We start from the raw sequence: 23117 nt of genomic DNA on the forward strand, positions 1-23117 counted from the left end.
ATATATCTTCAAGACCTTAATCGTTAATTCAGTAGAGTGATACTCCAGCAGGACCGACACAGTATTCTGACGGCATCATTTTAGATGCAACACAGCTCTGAGTGTACTTTGCTACTCTGTCCTGCAGTCTTATCCCTGGGAAGTTGATGCGGGAATGGAAGGAGCTCATGTTTTGCGGGAAGCCCCTGTATGACAGTGACAGTCTGGAGGAGCTACCTGCCGACCCCACCCCAGAGCAGTTCATTGAGGTTGAGAAACAGGAGATCCTTAACAACCAGGACTATGATGAGTATATGGTGAGTCCATTAGTGTGAGGTCATGCCCAAGAAATTATGTTTGGAATTGTCCAAGAAATTCTGTTTGGAATTGTCCAAGACATTCTGTTTGGAATTGTCCAAGACATTCTGTTAGGAATTGTCCAAGACATTCTGTTAGGAATTGTCCAAGACACGACATTATGTTAGGAATTGTCCAAGACATTCTGTTAGGAATTGTCCAGGACATTCTGTTAGGTATTGTCCAATAAATTCTGTTAGGAATTGTCCAATAAATTCTGTTCAGTGTGTAACTGGAATTCAGTTGTTCTCAAATTGTCTTGAAATGGTGTCGCAAGTCAAGAATATGACTTCACTGATATGTTGAATTTCACAATAGTGCAGGTTTATAGCCTGGTCCCAGATCTGTTTGTGCTTTCATGATAATTCCTTGTATTCCTGGTACCCATGCTAGCAGGTTCAGCGTTATTGTTGGCTGTAATCCCAGTGTCTTTAGGTGTGTTCTATGTGTTGATTCTATGTGTTAGAGCATGACTGGTGAGTGGACCTGGCCAGAGGAGGGGGAGAAAAAGCCCCCCCCATCCAACAACAATATCCTGGGACATGTGGTGCTCCGCCTGCAGACTATTGTGAACCCCCCCAAACCAGACACCCTTCCTCCCTTCTTTCCTCGGTTCACACTGAAAGCCTGTGTGCTAGGGAAGCTTTTCTCCGGGAAGACCACATGCTTAACCAGGATTGCCAAAGGTATCCCTCCAACCATATGATGCAGTATCACACAGTATTGTGCATTACCATGCTACTTCATTTCTTGCAAAAGATTAGGTAACAGATTAGGTGTTGTCGTGTGTCTTGCCTCGTGACAGTCGTCTATGTTCTTTGGTTAAAACAACCATAGAATAACATACAGGTAACTGCCAAAATAAAGGAAACACTAAATGAGGGATACAAACTATATTGAAAGCTGGAGCTTCCACACAGGTTTCTGAGTTAATTAAGCAGATAACTTCACATCATGCTAAAATACTGACCAGGTGAATCCAGGTGAAAGCTATGATCACTTATTGATGTCACTTGTTAAATCCACTTCAATCTGAATAGATGAAGAAGAGGAGACAGGTTCAAGAAGGATTTTTAAGCCTTGAGACAATTGAGACATGGATTGTGTATGTGTGCCATTCAGAGGGTGAATGGGCTAGACAAAATATTTAAGTGCCTTTGAACAGGGTATGGTTGTAGGTGCCAGGCGCACCGGTTTGTGTGAGGAACTGCAACGCTGCTGGGTTTTTCCACACTCAACAGTTTCACGCTTTCGACACCTTGTAGAGTCCATACCCCGACAGACTGAGGCTGTTCTGAGGGCAAAAGGGGGGCTGTGCAACTCTATATTAGTTTTTTATTTTTTATTAATGTTTTGTACAGTCAGTGTAGGTATACAGTATATATGAATAATATATATATATATGAAAATAGGATCTCTCTGCAAACCACCATCTATTCTCTCGTCTTCTAACCCAGTCCATCACATCCACATCCTGTCAGCTAATGTTCTGATCCAGGAGGCTCTGGCTGCACATCAGCTTGGACATGAGGTCAGAAAACCGTTTTTTTTTTTTATGTAAAGAAAATAAAAAATCTAAATCGTGTCCGAAAGGTTTTGAAGTGAAGTGAATTGGAATAACACATATATAAAACGGTCATAAGAATGGATGAATGACAGCTGTATGCAGTTTTATAGTCCATTTATCTGTATTTAATTCAAAACATTAACATTTTTGTACTGTATAAGAGCCCAGAGAGCTGTGAAACATTGGCCACTAAAGACATCGACCAGGTGGAGATGGATACTGAGATGGAGGAGGAGTCGTCACAGGGTTCAGGTGAAGTTGCCCCTAGACGCCGCTGATCTTGTGTCGGTTTTTCATTTTCCCCACTAATGGTTAAGGTGACGATTGGGCGAGGGCAAGCTGATTCTAAATCTGTACGTAGGGGAAACATCACGCCAGAGCGCAATATTAGGAGAATCAGCAGCACATGATTAAGCCAATGAGAAATGTAACTTGTGATTTCCAGGTGGCGCAGTTGTCTAGGGCACTTCATCGCAGTGCCACCAGAGACTCAGTGTTCGCGCCCAGGCTCTGTCGCAGCCGGCCGCGACTGGGAGGTCCGTGGAGCGACGCACAATTGGCCTAGCGTCGTCCGGGTTAGGGAGGGTTTGACCAGTAGGAATATCCTTGTCTCATCGCGCACCAGCGACTCCTGTGGCGGGCCGGGCACAGTGCACGCTGACCAGGTCGCTAGGTGTACGGTGTTTCCTCCGACACATTGGTGCGGCTGGCTTCCGGGTTGGACGCGCGCTGTGTTAAGAAGCAGTGGGTTGGGTTGTGTTTCGGAGGACGCATGACTTTGGACCTTCGTCTCTCCCGAGCCCGTACGGGAGTTGTAGCGATGAGACAAGATAGTAGCTACTACAACAACCTTCGTCTCTCCCGAGCCCGTACGGGAGTTGTAGCGATGAGACAAGATAGTAGCTACTACAACAACCTTCGTCTCTCCCGAGCCCGTACGGGAGTTGTAGCGATGAGACAAGATAGTAGCTACTACAACAACCTTCGTCTCTCCCGAGCCCGTACGGGAGTTGTAGCGATGAGACAAGATAGTAGCTACTACAACAACCTTCGTCTCTCCCGAGCCCGTACGGGAGTTGTAGCGATGAGACAAGATAGTAGCTACTACAACAACCTTCTTCTCTCCCGAGCCCGTACGGGAGTTGTAGCGATGAGACAAGATAGTAGCTACTACAACAACCTTCGTCTCTCCCGAGCCCGTACGGGAGTTGTAGCGATGAGACAAGATAGTAGCTACTACAACAACCTTCGTCTCTCCCGAGCCCGTACGGGAGTTGTAGTGATGAGACAAGATAGTAGCTACTACAACAACCTTCGTCTCTCCCGAGCCCCGTACGGGAGTTGTAGCGATGAGACAAGATAGTAGCTACTAATAATTGGATCCCACGAAATTGGGGAGAAAAAGGGGGTAAAATAAAAAAAATAAAGAAATGTAACTTGTGATTTCCAGGTGTTTTCTTACTTCATCCTGAATTGCCCGTCTGTAAACAAGCGTTTTTGTCTGATTTGGTCTTATTGTTTGGTAGGCCCACTCGCTCAGGAGCCTCAGCAGCAAGGAGCCAAGAAAAAACCCAAGGCAAGTACAGTACGTATTTTAACATGACCATGTATCTCTTATACCTACACACTGACACATTCAGTGTATTCAGAAAGTATTCAGACCCCTTGACTTTTTCCACATTTTGTTATGTTACAGCCTTGTTCTAAAATGGATAAACAAATCATCATCACCATCAAGCTACATGCAATAACCCATAATGACAAAGTAAAAACAGTTTTATTTGAAAATGTTTTAAATAAAAAACTGAAATATAACATTTACATAAATATTCAGACCCTTTACGCAGTACTTTGTTGAAGCACCTTTGGCAGCGATTACAGTCTCAAGTTTTCTTGGGTATGACGCTATAAGCTTGGCACTCCTGTATTTGGGGAGTTTCTCCCATCCTTCTCTGCAGATCCTCTCAAACTCTGTCGATCCTGACTAGTGTCCCAGCCACTGCAAAACATCCCCACAGCATGATGCTGCCACCAAAATGCTTCACTGTAGGGATGGTGCCAGGTTTCCTCCAGTGACACTTGGCATTCAAGCCAAAGAGTTCAATTTTGGTTTCATCAGACCAGAGAATCTTGTTTCTCATGGTCAGAGTCCTTTAGGTGCCTCTTGGCAAATTCCAAGTGGGCTGTCATGTGCCTTTTTACTGAGGAGTGTCTTCCATCTTCCTCCTGGAAGGTTCTCCCTTCTCCACAGAGGAACTTCAGAGCTCTGTCTGAGTGACGATTGGCTCCCTGACCAAGGCCCTTCTTCCCCGATTGCTCAGTTTGGCCGGACAGCCAGCCCTAGGAAGGGTCTTGGTGGTTCCATTTAATAATGATGTTCTTGGGGACCTTCAATGTTGCAGAAATGTTTCGGTACCCTTCCCCAGATCTGTGCCTCGACACAATCCTTTCTCAGAGCTCTACTTTCAATTCCTTTGACCTCATGGCTTGGTTTTTGCTCTGACATGCACTGTCAACTGTGGGATCTTATAAAGACCGGTGTGTGCCTTTCCAAATCATGTCCAATCAATTGAATTTACCACAGGTGGACTCCAATCAAGTTGTAGAAACATCTCAAGGATGATCAATGGAAACAGGATGCAGCTGAGCTCAATTTCGAGTCCCATAATAAAGGGTCTGAATACTTATGTAAATAAGGTATTTCTGTTCTTTATTTGTAATAACTTTGCAAACATTTCTAAACCTGTTTTTCTTTGTCATTATGGGTTATTGTGTGTAGATTGATCATTTTTTTAAAATAAAAAATACATATATTTTTTAATCCATTTTAGAATACGGCTGTAAGGTAACAAAATGTGAAAAAAAGTCAAGGGGTCTGAATACTTTTCAAATGCACTGTAGGTGCATAGGTGTTCTATTTTAGCAGTACGGCCCGAGGAGGTTTGGTATATGGCCAATATACCACGGCTAAGGGCTGTTCTTAGGCACGATGCAACATAATCAGAACAGTAAAAATAAATGTCAACCAGTTTATATTTATACCTCATACTGTATATACAGTACCAGTCAAAAGTTTGGACATACCTACTCATTCCAGGATTTTTCTTTGTTTTTTTACTGTTTTCTACATAATAGAATAATAGTGAAGACATCAAACTCACAGTGCCATCCGTTTTGTCACCAAGCCCCATATACTACCCACCATTGCGACCTGTACGCTCTCGATGGCTGGCCCTCGCTTCATATTCGTTGCCAAACCCACTGGCTCCAGATCATCTTTAAGTCTTTGCTAGGTAAAGCCCCGCCTTATCTCAGCTCATTGGTCACCATAACAACACCCACCCGTAGCTACCACTCCAGCAGGTATATCTCACTGGTCACCCCCAAAGGCAATTCCTCCTTTGACTGCCTTTCCTTACAGCTCTCTGCTGCCAATGACTGGAACGAACTGCAAAAATCACTGAAGCTGGAGACTCACATCTCCCTCACTAACTTTAAGCACCAGCTGTCAGAGCAGCTCACAGATCACTGCACCTGTACATAGCCCATCTGTAAATAGCCCATCCAACTATCTCATCCCCATACTGTTATTTTATTTATTTTGCTCCTTTGCACCCCAGTATCTCTACCTGCACACTCCTCTTCTGTTACTCCAGTGTTTAATTGCTATGTTGTAGTTATTTCACCACTGTGGCCTATCTTGGCCAGGTCGCAGTTGTAAATGAGAACTTGTTCTCTAGCCTACCTGGTTAAATAAAGGTGAAATAAAAATATATAAATAAAAAAAACTATGAAATAACACATGTGGATTCATGTAGTAATCAAAAAAGTGTTAAACAAATCAAAATATATTTCAGATTTCAGATTCTTCAAAGTAGCCTTGATGAAAGCTTTGCACACTCTTAAATATATTTCAGATTTCAGATTCTTCAAAGTAGCCTTGATGAAAGCTTTGCACACTCTTAAATATATTTCAGATTTCAGATTCTTCAAAGTAGCCTTGATGAAAGCTTTGCACACTCTTAAATATATTTCAGATTTCAGATTCTTCAAAGTAGCCTTGATGAAAGCTTTGCACACTCTTAAATATATTTCAGATTTCAGATTCTTCAAAGCTTTACACTCTTAAATATATTTCAGATTTGATGAAAGCTTTGCACACTCTTAAATATATTTCAGATTTCAGATTCTTCAAAGTAGCCTTGATGAAAGCTTTGCACACTCTTAAATATATTTCAGATTTCAGATTCTTCAAAGTAGCCTTGATGAAAGCTTTGCACACTCTTAAATATATTTTGATTTCAGATTCTTCAAAGTAGCCTTGATGAAAGCTTTGCACACTCTTAAATATATTTCAGATTTCAGATTCTTCAAAGTAGCCTTGATGAAAGCTTTGCACACTCTTAAATATATTTCAGATTTCAGATTCTTCAAAGTAGCCTTGATGAAAGCTTTGCACACTCTAAATATATTTCAGATTTCAGATTCTTCAAAGTAGCCTTGATGAAAGCTTTGCACACTCTTAAATATATTTCAGATTTCAGATTCTTCAAAGTAGCCTTGATGAAAGCTTTGCACACTCTTAAATATATTTCAGATTTCAGATTCTTCAAAGTAGCCTTGATGAAAGCTTTGCACACTCTTAAATATATTTCAGATTTCAGATTCTTCAAAGTAGCCTTGATGAAAGCTTTGCACACTCTTAAATATATTTCAGATTTCAGATTCTTCAAAGTAGCCTTGATGAAAGCTTTGCACACTCTTAAATATATTTCAGATTTCAGATTCTTCAAAGTAGCCTTGATGAAAGCTTTGCACACTCTTAAATATATTTCAGACACTCTTGATAAATAAATATTTTGATTTCAGATTCTTCAAAGTAGCCTTGATGAAAGCTTTGCACACTCTTAAATATATTTTGATTTCAGATTCTTCAAAGTAGCCTTGATGAAAGCTTTGCACACTCTTAAATATATTTCAGATTTCAGATTCTTCAAAGTAGCCTTGATGAAAGCTTTGCACACTCTTAAATATATTTCAGATTTCAGATTCTTCAAAGTAGCCTTGATGAAAGCTTTGTTACACTCTTAAATATATTTCAGATTTCAGATTCTTCAAAGTAGCCTTGATGAAAGTTTTTAAAACACTCTTAAATATATTTCAGATTTCAGATTGGTCTTCAAAGTAGCCTTGATGAAAGCTTTGACTAGTAACCTTAAATATATTTCAGATTTCAGATTCTTCAAAGTAGCCTTGATGAACAGGCAGTTAACACACTCTTCCTATATTTCAGATTTCAGATTCTTCAAAGTAGCCTTGATGAAAGCTTTGCAAACTCTTAAATATAAAACTGATTTCAGATTCTTGAATACTTGATGAAAGCTTTGCACACTCTTAAATATATTTCAGATTTCAGATCAAAGAACATCCTTCCACACTCTTAAATATATTTCAGATTTCAGATTCTTCAAAGTAGCCTTGATGAAAGCTTTGCACACTCTTAAATATATCCGCCCCAGATTTCAGATTCTTCAAAGTAGCCTTGATGAAAGCTTTGCACACTCTTAAATATATTTTGATTTCAGATTCTTCAAAGTAGCCTTGATGAAAGCTTTGCACACTCTTAAATATATTTCAGATTTCAGATTCTTCAAAGTAGCCTTGATGAAAGCTTTGCACACTCTTAAATATATTTCAGATTTCAGATTCTTCAAAGTAGCCTTGATGAAAGCTTTGCACACTCTTAAATATATTTCAGATTTCAGATTCTTCAAAGTAGCCTTGATGAAAGCTTTGCACACTCTTAAATATATTTCAGATTTCAGATTCTTCAAAGTAGCCTTGATGAAAGCAACACTCTTAAATATATTTCAGATTTCAGATTCTTCAAAGTCTTGATGAAAGCTTTGACTCTTAAATAGCTCAGATGCTTGACGGTCTGATTCTTAAATATATTTCAGATTTCAGATTCTTCAAAGTAGCCTTGATGAGCTTTGCACACTCTTAAATATATTTCAGATTTCAGATTCTTCAAAGTAGCCTTGATGAAAGCTTTGTCACACTCTTAAATATATTTCAGATTTCAGATTCTTCAAAGTAGCCTTGATGAAAGCACACTCTTAATCCATATATTTCAGATTTCAGATATAACAGGTAGTGTAGAAGAAAGGTGATACAACAGTAGAACAGCACATTCTTCAAAGTAGCCTTGATGAACAGGTTAGAACAGTACAATATAATATTTTGATTTCAGATTCTTCAAAAGGTGTAGAACAGTACACTCTTAAATATATTTTGATTTCAGATTCTTCAAAGTAGCCTTGATGAAAGCTTTGCACACTCTTAAATATATTTTGATTTGTTTAACATTTTTTGGGTTACTACATGATTCCATATGTGTTATTTCATTTTGATATCTTCACTATCATTCTACAATGTAGAAAATAGTTTTTAAAAAATCCTTGAATGAGTAGGTGTGTCCAAACTTTTGATTGGTACTGGGGCAGCAGGGTAGCCTAGTGGTTAGAGCGTTGGACTAGTAACCAACAGGTGTAGAAAGTTCAAATACCCGAGTGATAAAGGTACAAACAGGTTCTGCCCCTGAACAGGCAGTTAACCCACTGTTCCTAGGCCGTCATTGAAAATAAGAATTTGTTCTTAACTGACTTGCCTAGTTAAATAAAGGCAAAATAAAAAATAAAAACTGTATATATTACTTGAATACTTGTATTCGGAATAACAAAGAACATCCTTCCCAGCTCTCTGTGAGGGCCCAGCATGGAGCAGCAGTGGAAACGTTTCTCAGAAAAGGGAGATCCGTCCCAGACGAGCTCCTTGTGGACATTGCAGTCGAAGCTATCAGGTTTAAACACAAACAAATTCCTATTCTGTTCTTTAGAAGCAATAAATCGAATTGAATGCTAAATTTAAAGGAATAGCCCTTTTCGTTTTGAATGTGTATTGACTGTAATCTCTTTACTCTTTAACAGGGCAAACAGCAGACTACCAGGCTGGATTCAGTACAGGATAACAGTACAGGATATGACCCAGGCCAAGTACAGATAGGCCCTGGGTGTATTGACACAGGATATAAGGATGAGAAGAGAAGGAACAAGCGGTGTAGACCTGTACAGGATATAATAGAAACAGCGATACAAAGGAGTATAACAGTACAGGATATCCTGTGCTGGACTAGCTACTGCTGCAGGTGTACAAACAGTACAGGATGATAACAGTTTTGGACAATATAACAGGCCAAGCAGGAACCTACAGAACAGTTTCATAGCCCCGGTCCCAGATCTGTTTGTGTTGTCTTGCCAACTCCTATGGTCGTTGTCACAGGTCCTATGGTCATTGTCACGCAGCGTTACCTCTACCATAGGGGTCGGCATGACAACACAAACAGTAGTAGGTATCCAGGCTGTATGTTTCAAGTTTTCACGTCTATTCACCACAACAGTACAGGATACAACAGGTGTAGAACAGTACAGGATATAACAGGTGTAGAACAGTACAGGATACAACAGGTGTAGAACAGTACAGGATATAACAGGTGTAGAACAGTACAGGATATAACAGGTGTAGAACAGTACAGGATATAACAGGTGTAGAACAGTACAGGATACAACAGTACAGGATATAACAGTACAGGATATAACAGTACAGGATATAACAGTACAGGATACAACAGGAGTATAACAGTACAGGATATAACAGGTGTAGAACAGTACAGGATATAACAGGTGTAGAACAGTACAGGATATAAAAGGTGTAGAACAGTACAGGATACAACAGGTGTATAACAGTACAGGATATAACAGGTGTAGAACAGTACAGGATACAACAGGTGTAGAACAGTACAGGATACAACAGGAGTATAACAGTACAGGATACAACAGGTGTAGAACAGTACAGGATACAACAGTACAGGATATAACAGTACAGGATACAACAGTACAGGATACAACAGGTGTAGAACAGTACAGGATACAACAGTACAGGATATAACAGTACAGGATATAACAGGTGTAGAACAGTACAGGATATAACAGTACAGGATACAACAGGTGTAGAACAGTACAGGATACAACAGTACAGGATATAACAGTACAGGATACAACAGGTGTAGAACAGTACAGGATATAACAGGAGTATAACAGTACAGGATATAACAGGTGTAGAACAGTACAGGATATAACAGGTGTAAAACAGTACAGGATATAACAGGTGTAGAACAGTACAGGATATAACAGGTGTAGAACAGTACAGGATACAACAGGAGTATAACAGTACAGGATATAACAGGTGTAGAACAGTACAGGATACAACAGTACAGGATATAACAGTACAGGATACAACAGTACAGGATATAACAGTACAGGATACAACAGTACAGGATATAACAGGTGTATAACAGTACAGGATATAACATGAGTATAACAGTACAGGATATAACAGGTGTAGAACAGTACAGGATATAACAGGTGTAGAACAGTACAGGATACAACAGGAGTATAACAGTACAGGATATAACAGGTGTAGAACAGTACAGGATATAACAGGTGTACAACAGTACAGGATACAACAGTACAGGATATAACAGTACAGGATACAACAGGTGTAGAACAGTACAGGATATAACAGGTGTAGAACAATACAGGATACAACAGGTGTAGAACAGTACAGGATACAACAGGTGTAGAACAGTACAGGATATAACAGTACAGGATATAACAGGTGTAGAACAGTACAGGATATAACAGTACAGGATATAACAGTACAGGATATAACAGTACAGGATACAACAGGTGTAGAACAGTACAGGATACATCAGGTGTAGAACAGTACAGGATACAACAGGAGTATAACAGTACAGGATATAACAGGTGTAGAACAGTACAGGATACAACAGGAGTATAACAGTACACGATATAACAGGTGTAGAACAGTACAGGATACAACAGGTGTATAACAGTACAGGATATAACAGGTGTAGAACAGTACAGGATACAACAGGTGTAGAACAGTACAGGATACAACAGGAGTATAACAGTACAGGATACAACAGGTTTAGAACAGTACAGGATACAACAGTACAGGATATAACAGTACAGGATACAACAGTACAGGATACAACAGGTGTAGAACAGTACAGGATACAACAGTACAGGATATAACAGTACAGGATACAACAGTACAGGATACAACAGGTGTAGAACAGTACAGGATATAACAGTACAGGATACAACAGGTGTAGAACAGTACAGGATATAACAGGAGTATAACAGTACAGGATACAACAGGTGTAGAACAGTACAGGATACAACAGGTGTAGAACAGTACAGGATACAACAGGTGTATAACAGTACAGGATACAACAGGTGTAGAACAGTACAGGATACAACAGGAGTATAACAGTACAGGATATAACAGGTGTAGAACAGTACAGGATATAACAGGTGTAGAACAGTACAGGATACAACAGTACAGGATATAACAGTACAGGATACAACAGTACAGGATATAACAGGTGTAGAACAGTACAGGATATAACATGAGTATAACAGTACAGGATACAACAGGTGTAGAACAGTACAGGATATAACAGTACAGGATACAACAGGTGTAGAACAGTACAGGATATAACAGGTGTATAACAGTACAGGATATAACAGTACAGGATACAACAGTACAGGATATAACAGGTGTAGAACAGTACAGGATATAACAGGTGTAGAACAGTACAGGATACAACAGTACAGGATATAACAGTACAGGATATAACAGTACAGGATACAACAGGTGTAGAACAGTACAGGATATAACAGGTGTAGAACAATACAGGATACAACAGTACAGGATATAACAGTACAGGATATAACAGTACAGGATACAACAGGTGTAGAACAGTACAGGATATAACAGGTGTAGAACAGTACAGGATATAACAGGTGTAGAACAGTACAGGATACAACAGGTGTAGAACAGTACAGGATATAACAGGTGTAGAACAGTACAGGATACAACAGGTGTAGAACAGTACAGGATATAACAGGTGTAGAACAGTACAGGATACAACAGGTGTATAACAGTACAGGATACAACAGGAGTATAACAGTACAGGATATAACAGGTGTAGAACAGTACAGGATACAACAGGTGTAGAACAGTACAGGATATAACAGGTGTAGAACAGTACAGGATATAACAGGTGTAGAACAGTACAGTTAAATGTTTACCTTGGGATCTCTTTCCCAACAATACAGTGATAATAATAATATAGATAATAATAATATAGATAATAATAATATAGATAATAATAATATAGATAATAGTAATATAGATAATAATAATATATATATACCGTAGTAATAATATAGATAAGAATAATATAGATAGTAATAATATAGATAGGAATAATATAGATAATAATAATAATATATATATAGTAATAATATAGATAATAATAATATAGATAATAATAATATAGATAATAGTAATATAGATAATAGTAATATAGATAATAATAATATATATATACCGTAGTAATAATATAGATAAGAATAATATAGATAATAGTAATAATATAGATAGTAATAATATAGATAATAGTAATAATATAGATAGTAATAATATAGATAATAATATAATATTTTTTTAAAGTCAGAACACACTGAACAAAAATATAAACGCATGTAAAGTATTTGTCCCATGTTTCATGAGCTGAAAAAAAAAGTCACAGCCATTTTCCATACGCACAAAAGCTTATTAAAATGTTGTATACAAATTAGTTTACATCCTTGTCATTTTTCCTTTTCGAAGCTAATGAATCCACCTGACAGGTGTGGCATATCAAGCAGCTGATTAAACAGCAGGATCATTACACAGGTGCACCTTGTGCTGGGGATAATAAAGGCCAATCTAAAATGTTCAGCCTAGGACCTCCACATATGGCTTCTTCATCTGCAGGATCGTCTGAGACCAGCCACCCGGACAGCTGATGAAATTGTGGGTTTGCACAACCAAAACATTTCTGCAATAACGGTCAGAAACCGTCTCATGGAAGCTCATTTGCGTGCTCATCGTCCTCACCAGCGTCTTGACCTGAATGCAGTTGGGCGGCGTAACCGACTTCAGCGAGCAGATACTCACATTCGATGGCCACTGGCACACTGGACAAGTGTGCTCTTCACGGATGAATCCCGGTTTCATCTGTACCGGGCAGAATGCAGACAGCGTGTATGGTGTCTTGTGGGCGAGCGGTTTGCTGATGTCAACGTTGTGAACAGAGGGCCCCATGGTGGCGATGGGGTTATGGTATGAGCAGGCATAAACTACGGACAATGAACACAATTGCATTTTATCGATGGAAATTTGAATGCACAGAGATACCGTGACGAGATCCTGAGGCCCATTGTCATGCCATTCATCCACCTCCATCACCTCATGTTTCAGCATGATAATGCATGGCCCCATGTCACAAGGATCGGAACACAATTCCTGGAAGCAGAAAATGGCCCAATTCTTCCATGGTCTGTATACTCACCAGACATGTCACCCATTGAGCATGTTTGGGATGCTCTGAATCGACATGTATGACAGCGTGTTCCAGTTCGTGCCGATATCCAGCAACTTCGCACAGCCAAGAGGGGTTTGACAACATTCCACAGGCCACAATCAACAGCTTGATCAACTCTATGCGAAGATGTGTCACACTGCATGAAGAAAATGGTGGTCACACCAGATACTGACTGGTTTTCTGATCCACGGCTCTACTTTTTCTTTAAGGTATCTGTGACCAACAGATACATATCTGTATTCCCAGTCATGTGGAACCCATAGATTAGGGCCTCATTTATTTATTTCAATTGATTGATTTGCTTATATGAACTGTAACTCAGTAAAATCTTTGAAATTGTTGCATGTTGCGTTTATATTTTTGTTCAGTGTCCATCTAAACATGAGTAATAGTGACCAGTAGCAGGATAAGTAGATAGATACTAATGGCAATCAATAATCAATGGACAGCAGTTTAAAGGAGTAACACATTGAATCAATAATCATTTTAGCAGCAGCGTAGGTTGTGTCTGAGTGGGTAGAGACCTGGGGATGGACATAGGGTCAGTATGGGAGAGGTCTGTGGGAGAGGGAGAGCACTAGTTGTTAGCCATTTAACAGTCTTGTGTTCAGGGCATTGAAGCTGTTTAGGAGTCTGTTGGTCTGAGCCTTGATGCACCGGTACCGCCTGCTGGACGTGAGCATGGAGAACATTCAATGTCTTGGGTGGCTGGAGTCCTTGGCCTTTTTTCAGTCCTTTCTCAGACACCGCCTGGCATGTATTCAGACCCCTTTGGCTTTTTACACATTTTGTTGCTTTACAGCTTTGTTCTAAAATTGATTAAAAAGAATCCCTTATAAATCTACACACAATACCCCATAATGACATCACAATACCATATAATGACATCACAATACCATATAATGACATCACAATACCCAATCATGACAAAGCGAACAAACAGGTTATTAGAAAAAAATAGCACAAAAAAACAGAAATATCTTTACACAAGTATTCAGACCCTTTGCTATGAGACTCGATATTGAACTCAGGTGAAACCCGTTTCCATTGATCATCCTTGAGCTGTTTCTACAACTTGATTGGAGTCCACCTCTGGTAAACTCAATTGATTGGACATAATTTGGAAAGGCACACACCTGTCTATTTAAGGTCCCACAGTTGACAGTGTATGTCAAAGCAAAAACCAAGCCATGAGGTCAAAGGAATTGCCCGTAGCGCTCCGGGACACAATTGGGTTTGAGGCACAGATCTGGGGAAGGGTACCAAAACGTTTCTGCAGCATTGAAGGTCCCCAAGAACACAGTGGCTTCCATCATTCTTAAATGGAAGAAGTTTGGAACCACCAAGACTCTTCCTAGAGCTGGCCGTCCGACCAAACTGAGTAATCAGGGGAGAAGGCCCTTCGTCAGGGAGTTGACCAAGAACCCAATGGTCACTCAGACAGAGCTCCAGAGTTCCTCTGGAGATAGGAGAACCTTAGAAGGACAACCACCTCTGCAGCACTTAGGCCTTTATGGTAGAGTGGCCAAACGGAAGCCACTCCTCAGTAAAAGGCACATGACAGCCCGCTTGTAGTTTTCCAAAAGGCACCTGAAGGACTCTCAGACCATGAGAAACAAGATTATCTGGTCTGATGAAACCAAGATTGAACTCTTTGGCCTGAATTCCAAGCATCATGTCTGGAGGAAACCTGGCACCATCCCTACAGTGAAACATGGTGGTGGAAGCATCGGGATGTTTTTCAGAGGCGGGGACTGGGATGCTAGTTAGGATTGAGGGTAAGATGAACGGAGCAAAGTACAGAGAGATCCTTGATGAACACCTGCTCCAGAGCGCTCAGGACATCAGACTGGGGCGAAGGTTCACTTTCCAACAGGTCAACGACCCTAAGCAGAATGACAAACTCTCCAAATATAGGTGTGCCAATCTTGTAGCGTCACAGCCGAGAAGACTTGTGGCTATAATCGCTGCTAAAGGCGCTTCAACAAAGTACTGAGTAAAGGGTCTTGAATAAATGTGTACCAATGTCTAAACCTGTTTTTGCTTCGTCATTATGGGGTATTGTGTGTCGATTGATGAGGGGAATAAACTATTGAATCAAGTTTAGAACAATGCTGTAACGTAACAAAATGTTGAAAAAGTCAAGGGTGTTGTGTACCTTCCGAATACACTGTATGTCCTGGATGGCAGGGAGTTCGCCCCAAGTGATGCGCTGGGCCATTCGCACCACACTCTGTAGGGCCTTCTGGTCATGGGCATTGCAGTTACCATACCTGACGGCGATACAACAAGTCAGGATGCTCTCGATTGTGCAACTGTAAAAGTTCCTGAGGATACCAAATAGCCTCCTGAGGAAGAAGAGGCGTTGCCGTGCCTTCACGACTGTTCTGGTGTGAGAGGACCATGTTAAGTCTTCAAGTGATGTGGACACCGAGAAACTTGAAGCCCTTGACCAGGGGTGGGCAATTACAGTCCTCGGGGGCTTGATTGGTGTCACAGTCCCAGCTAACACCCCTGACTCCAATATTCACCTAATCATGATGTTCAGTTTAGAATGACATTTGATTAATCAGCTGTGTTTGCTGGGGATGGAGAAAACGTGTGACACCCCCGAGGACTGGAGTTGCCCACCCCTGCTCTCGACATTCTCCACGTGTCATATGAGTTGCATGTGTGTAATGAATGACACAGACGGACTGTGTTTGTAGATGAGGAGGAGAGCTCTGGCCTGGCTGGGGCTGGTGAGGAGAGCTGTGCCCCTGCTAGAGAGCACACTGTTGTCATCGCCAGGGACAAGAGCCTGGAGAAGAGACAGATCCAGCACAGGTACAGTTAGTACGATGACCACAAGACGCAGATCTGGGTTCAAATAGTATTTGTTTTCCTTCCAATAATTTGAGCCTTTGATCGAGACTGCCTTAGATGACAAAGTGGGTGGGCTTTACACTTTTGGGACTACTCCATTGGTACCATTGTGCCAGTCAAGATCAATCGAGTAGAACTAAATGGTTTGAAAGAAAAAAGAATACTATTTGAACCCAGGTCTGATTATTGAGTACATCATCTCTAACATTGTTGTAAGTGATATTCAGGGCTCTGAGTGTCTTTGAACTTTTAAACTAGCCCACTGACACACCATTGTTCTCTTCACACATTGAGTGTATTCACTAGGAACCAAACAGAAGCAAAACAGGCCAAAACAGGGAGGGGACCCACCTTAATTTGTCCAATAACAAACACAATTATTTCCATTGCAAAACATTTAGCTATGGTGTGCGCTAATGAATACAGCCTTTGTTATTATCACTGCAGGATCACAGCCTTCCAGGATACCTGGCCCAAGCTGGAGAAGTGGTTATCTGGTAAACAGAGCATTCTGATGAGACTGAATGCTGAGATGTCGGAGGACATGCTCTTTAGAAAAGTGGAATCCATCCTGTACCAGGCCATGATGCAGTCGGAAAAAGGTACAGGGCACTAAGGGAATGGTCGATTTTAAGATAAGATATTAATTCCCCAAAATGGGAGATTTGACTTAATGCTACTTTGACTCTAAAATTGCCCAGTGAGATGCCTACTGTTCCTAAAGTTGTTCTATGTGTAATTATTCTGACCCACCAGGTGAGGGAGTTGTTTTGGACAGTGGGAAGGCACCAGCGGTCTCAACTGCTCTCGTCCAGGTAACTCCGGTTGCGGTCCCAGCTCCCACTGAGTCCACCTCCACCCTCACCCAGGAGGGCCTGACTCCACCTGTGAAATGCTCCAGCTCCAAGTCCAACTCTCGCTCCCCCAAAGGTCGGCTAACAACCACGCAGTGTATCAAATGGCACCCTATTCCCTACATACTGCACTACTTTTGACCATAGTTGTTCACTATATAAGGCATAGGGTACCATTTGGGACAGATGGTTTGTTTCAAAGACAAGAGAACCATGTGGTCAAACAGTTCTGTTCCATTCTGTAGATTCACAGAGCAACATCGAGAAGAACACATCCGAAGGGAAAGATGTCCATCTTAAGCTGTCCAAGTCAGGATCAGGTCCATTACTGATATCAGCCTAGCTATTAGTAACATTCTACAACAAACAACAGTTGCTCTCACACTGTTTTTAAACCACATTAAAAAAAGAGGTGTGGTGGCCTAGGGTCTTTGGAAGACACTCAATTTCCTTTCTATATCCGATCCAATAAACAATGAATATGAGAGGAGTGGGACTGCCCTGTTCCTTTAAAAAAAAAAAAAAACTTTTTCCCCATTGCTTCCAGGAGGAGCCGAGGGGCATTCTAGAAAGTTGTCCATAGCCTCCTCCTTTGAGAATTCCCATGGTGTGACCACCAGCCCTACAGAGCCCCTAGCTCCCACCCCTGGTACTGCACACTGGGTGTATGTGGACGAGCCCCTTCCCAAGGTACAGTAGGAGTAGGGTGTTGTTTTCCATAGATGCTAATCTTGGATCAGTTTTGCATTTCCCCCACTAGTGGTTAAGGTTAGGATGGGGAAAAACAGAAGCTGATCCTAGATCTGTACCTAGGGGGGAACTTTACCCTGTACTGGTGGAAGACAAGAGAACCATTATAGGTTTGCATGGGCTTTTTCTCTTCCCATGAGCTCTCAGTCAGAATGTATAATCTCATGAGCTCTCAGTCAGAATGCATAGTCTCATTAGCTCTCAGTCAGAATGCATAATCTCATTAGCTCTCAGTCAGAATGCATAGTCTCATTAGCTCTCAGTCAGAATGCATAGTCTCATTAGCTCTCAGTCAGAATGCATAATCTCATTAGCTCTCAGTCAGAATGCATGGATGTGTTCAGCATAAAGGTTCAGGCAAATTACGAATCAATTAACAAAGAGAACCAGGCATTAGTCCTTCTGCCCTCATTCTTGAAATCAAGGAGGTCGAGAACGATAAGGTTGAGTTGAGTCATTTGCGATAGCCATGGATGGCTACAAGAGGGACCTCCCAAACTTCTATTTACACTCATTGGCCTGGTCTCTGTCTATGTTTGAGCCTGCATTTCCCCATTCGACTTTCTTTTGTGGAGTAGGGTGAAGTTGCCCCTAGACGCTGATCTTGAGTCAGTTTTGCATTTCTCCCACTAATGGTTAAGGTTAGGATTGGGGAAAAACAGAAGCTGATCTTAGATCTGTAACTATGGGAAACTTCACCCCAGAGCATCTTTTGTCTCTCTTCCCCAGGAGATACCAGAGTACCTGGTTCCATACTGGGAGAATGTGTGTAACTCCTATGTGACTAACGTCAAGGCTGTGATGCAGAACCTCCGCGCAGAACGCATCTTGATCATTCACCATCTGTTTAACATCAGGTGAGGATAAAGGATCGGTGTCCCGCTAGCGGGACAACTTCCGGTGAAACTGGAGGGTGCGCAATTCAAATAAATTATCATAAATATTATGGATCTTAAACATTTAGGTACATATAAGTGTCCTCTTTAAGGAATACCTAGGATAGGATAAAGTAATCCCTCTCACCCCCCTTAAAAGATTTAGATGCACTACTGTTCCACTGGATGTCATAAGGTGAATGCACCAATTTGTAAGTCGCTCTGGATAAGAGCGTCTGCTAAATGACTTAAATGTAATGTAAATGTTGTCAGCTGAAAGCTTAAATTCTTGTTAATCTAACTGCACTGTCCGATTTACAGTAGCAATTACAGTGAAAACATGCCATGCGATTGTTTGAGGACGGCGCCCCACATCAAAATATTTTTCCACTGGCACAGGTTTCATACATTCACATATAATGATTAAATAATCACTTTTTGAAAATCTTCCTCTGATTTGTCATCCAAATGGTCCCAGCTATAACATGTAGTGTCATTTTGTTAGATAAAATCCTTCTTTATATCCAAAAAGGTCAGTTTAGTTTGGGCCATCGAGGAAGGAGGAAACCTGAAAATCTACCCCTAAACTTTGTTTCAACAAGTCAGAAAATGTTTCTATTTACTCACCCTAAAATGTAATCAAACTATAATATTTATTTCGGAAAGAAGTATGTTCAATGGGAAACTGATTTTAGCAGGTGCATAATGTCTTCATGGCGCGCACAAACACACATTTCCAAGACTGTCCTACTAAAACTCTAAAATTTCTTATTCGTTTTTTGAAGTTTTTAAGCCTGGAACCTTGAACATAGACTGCTGACACCCTGTGGAAGCCATAGGAATTGCATCCAGGGAGCTAATTTTCAATATGACCTATCTCTTGCATTTCTAAGAGGATGGTCTCTCTCAACAACAAAAAAATATGGTTGGTTTTTCTTTGGGATTTTCTCCTACCATATCTATTGTGTTATATTCTCCTACATTATTTTAACATTTCTACAAACTTCAAAGTGTTTTCTTTTCAATGGTACCAATTATATGCATATCCTGGCTAGGGGCCTGAGCAACAGGCAGTTTACTTTGGGCACGTCATTCAGGCAGGAAGTGTAGAAAAAAATGGGCCTAGCGCTAAGAAGTTTTAACAATGGCGCCGGAGAAGAAGGCCGATTGTGTTTTTTGTTTGTTTATTTGCGTTGTTTGTAACTTTTTTATTTTGTACATTATGTTGCCGCTACCGTCTCTTATGACCGGAAATAACTTCTGGACATCAGGACTGCGATTACTCACCACGGACTGGCAGAATACCATTTTTTCCTTTGAAACCTCTTTGGGCTAGGTGGGGCGCTACTGACACACCTCGACAACATCTGGTGAGATCTGAGGACAACACCCCTCATACACCAGCATTAAAAACATTTTCCAAACCAGCAGAGGCGTCACAAAAATCAGAAATAGCGATAAAATAAATCACTTACCTTTGAAGATCTTCCTCTGTTTGCAATCCCAAGGGTCGTAGCTACACAACAAATGGTCATTTTGTTCGATAAAGTCCTTTATATACCAAAAAGGTCAGTTTAGTTGGTGCGTTTGATTCAGTAATCCACCCGTTCCACTCGTACAACGGGCAGACAAAGGAATCCGAAAGTTACCAATAAACTTTGTCCAAACAAGTCAAACAACGTTTCTAATCAATCCCCAGGTACCCTAATATGTAAATAAATGATACAATTTAAGACAGAATGTAGTATGTTCAAAACCGGAGATAAATAACGAGGTGCGCACCCTCATCCACGCGCGCCACAAGACTACAGTCAAAATGAGAGCCACCTTGAAAAACTACAACTACTAATTCATTTTTCAGAAAACAAGCCTGAAACCCTTTCTAAAGACTGTTGACATCTAGTGGAATCCATAGGAACTGCAATCTGGGAGGAATTCCTTTGAATATCCCATAGACAAGCATTTGAATGGACTGTGACCCATACCATTATTTTAACAGTTTTAGAAACTTCAGAGTGTTTTCTATCCAATGCTACCAATTATATGCATATCCTAGCTTCTGGGCCTGAGTAACAGTCCGTTTACTTTGGGCACGTCAGTCATCTGAACTTCCGAATACTGCCCCCTAGCCTTAAGAATTAACAAGTCTGAATGAGCCTGATGTGAATGATTTACTGCTTTCTCGGGAACAGGCCTAGATCCCCGTAGTTTGCGTGAAGAGGAGGCAGAGAAAAAGGGGCCAGAGGGCGGGCTGCCTTCTGAGAATTCGTAGGCGATCGAATAAACCCCAACTTCCTTCCATTCTGCTAGCAAAAGTGCAATCTTTGAAGAATAAAAATGATGACCTAACGGAAGATTAAACTACCAACAGGACATTCAAAACTGTAATATCTTATGCTTCATGGAGTCGTGGCCGAATGATGACACCATCAACATACAGCTGGCTGGTTATACGCTGTACTGGCAGGATAGAACAGCGGCGTCTGGTAAGACAAGGGACTGCGACTATGTATTTTTGTAATTAACAGCTGGATAACTAAGGAAGTCTTGAGCTATTGCTCGCCTGATAAGCTGTAGACCACACTATCTACCTAGAGAGTTTTCATCTGTATTTGTTGTAGCTGTTTATATACCTCCACAGACGGAGGCTGGCACTAAGACAGCATTGAATGAGCTGTATTCCACCATAAGAAAACACTCACCCAGAGGCGGCGCTCCTAGCAGCTAAGGTAACCTGCCTAAATGACTACCGACCCGTAGCACTCACGTCTGTAGCCATGAGGTGCTTTGAAAGGCTGGTCATGGCTCACATCAACACCATTATCCCATAAACCCTAGACCCACTCCAATTTGCATACCGCTCCAACAGATCCACAGGTGATGCAATCTCTATTGCACTCCACAGTGCCCTTTCCCACCTGGACAAAAGGGACACCTATGTGAGAATGTTATTCATTGACTACAGCTCAGCGTTCAACCCCATATTGCCCTCAAATCTCATCAATTAGCTAAGGACCCTGGGACTAAACACCTCCCTCTGCAACTGGATCCTGGACTTCCTGACGGGCCGCCCCGAGGTGGTAAGGGTAGGTAACAACACATCCGCCACGCTGATCCTCAACACAGGGGCCCCTCAGGGGTGGGTGCTCAGTCCCCTCCTGTACTCCTTGTTCACTCATGACTGCACAGCCAGGCACGACTCCAACACCATCATTAAGTTTGCCGAAGACACAACTCCAACACCATCATTAAGTTTGCCGAAGACACAACAGTGGTAGGCCTGATCACCGACAATGACGAGACAGCCTATATGGCCATGTGGTGCCAGGACAAAAAACCTCTCCCTCAACGTGATCAAGACAAAGGATATGATTGTGAACTACAAGTAAAGGAGGACCGAGTACGCCCCCATTCTCATCGACGGGGCTGCAGTAGAGCAGGTTGAAAGCTTCAAGTTCCTTGGTGTCCACATCACCATCAAACTAACATGGTCCAAGCACACCAAGACAGTCGTGAAGAGGGCACGACAAAACCTATTCCCCCTCAGGAGACTGAAAAGATTTGGCATGGGTCCTCAGATCCTCAAAAGGTTCTACAGCTGCACCATCGAGAGAATCCTGACTGGTTGCATCACTGCCTGGTATGGCAACTGCTCGTCCTCCGACCGCAAGGCACTACAGAGGGTAGTGCGAACAGTCCAGTACATCACTGGGGCCAAGTCTCCTGCCATCCAGGACCTCTATACCAGGCGGTGTCAGAGGAAGGCCCTAAAATTGTCAGACTCCAGCCACCCTAGTCATAGACTGTTCTCTCTGATGCCGCGCCAATTCTAGGTCCAAGAGGCTTCTAAAGAGCTTCTATCCCCAAGCCATAAGACTCCCGAACATCTAATCAAATAGCTACCCCCCCCCCCCTCTTTTACACCGCTGCTACTCTCTTATCTATGCATAGTCACTTTAATAACTCTACCTACATCTACATATTACCTCAACTGGTGCCTCCCACATTGACTCTGTACCGGTATCCCCCTGTATATAGTCTCGCTATTGTTATTTTATTGCTGCTCTTTAATTACTTGTTACTTTTATTTCTTATTCTTATCTGTAAAAAAATTTTAACTGCTTTGTTGGTTAGGGGCTCATAAGTAAGCATTTCACTGTAAGGCCTGTTGTATTTGGTGCAGGTTACTAATAAAATTAAATTTGACATTGTTTAGTGCACAATGGACGTAAGAGAAAAGGGAATACCTAGTCAGTTGTACAACTGAAATGTATCTTCCGAATTTAACCCAA

At 41.3% G+C, this 23117-nt stretch overlaps 1 protein-coding gene across 1 annotated transcript in view; it reads left to right on the top strand.

The window, feature by feature from the left end:
* spef2 (sperm flagellar 2) overlaps window positions 1-23117 on the top strand; it is a 55964-nt gene that overhangs the window by 16311 nt on the left and 16536 nt on the right. The window contains exons 10-22 of the mRNA XM_065011126.1: window positions 128-296; window positions 803-1022; window positions 1794-1867; window positions 2065-2155; window positions 3430-3479; window positions 8662-8765; window positions 8893-8958; window positions 16173-16307; window positions 16794-16948; window positions 17103-17276; window positions 17446-17520; window positions 17748-17890; window positions 18680-18807. Of these exons, the coding sequence (XP_064867198.1) occupies window positions 128-296; window positions 803-1022; window positions 1794-1867; window positions 2065-2155; window positions 3430-3479; window positions 8662-8765; window positions 8893-8958; window positions 16173-16307; window positions 16794-16948; window positions 17103-17276; window positions 17446-17520; window positions 17748-17890; window positions 18680-18807 (1584 nt within the window). The remainder of the gene's footprint in view (window positions 1-127; window positions 297-802; window positions 1023-1793; window positions 1868-2064; window positions 2156-3429; window positions 3480-8661; window positions 8766-8892; window positions 8959-16172; window positions 16308-16793; window positions 16949-17102; window positions 17277-17445; window positions 17521-17747; window positions 17891-18679; window positions 18808-23117) is intronic.

The sequence above is a fragment of the Oncorhynchus nerka genome, linkage group LG27 (assembly GCF_034236695.1).
Source record: "Oncorhynchus nerka isolate Pitt River linkage group LG27, Oner_Uvic_2.0, whole genome shotgun sequence".
Classification (NCBI taxonomy): domain Eukaryota; kingdom Metazoa; phylum Chordata; class Actinopteri; order Salmoniformes; family Salmonidae; genus Oncorhynchus; species Oncorhynchus nerka.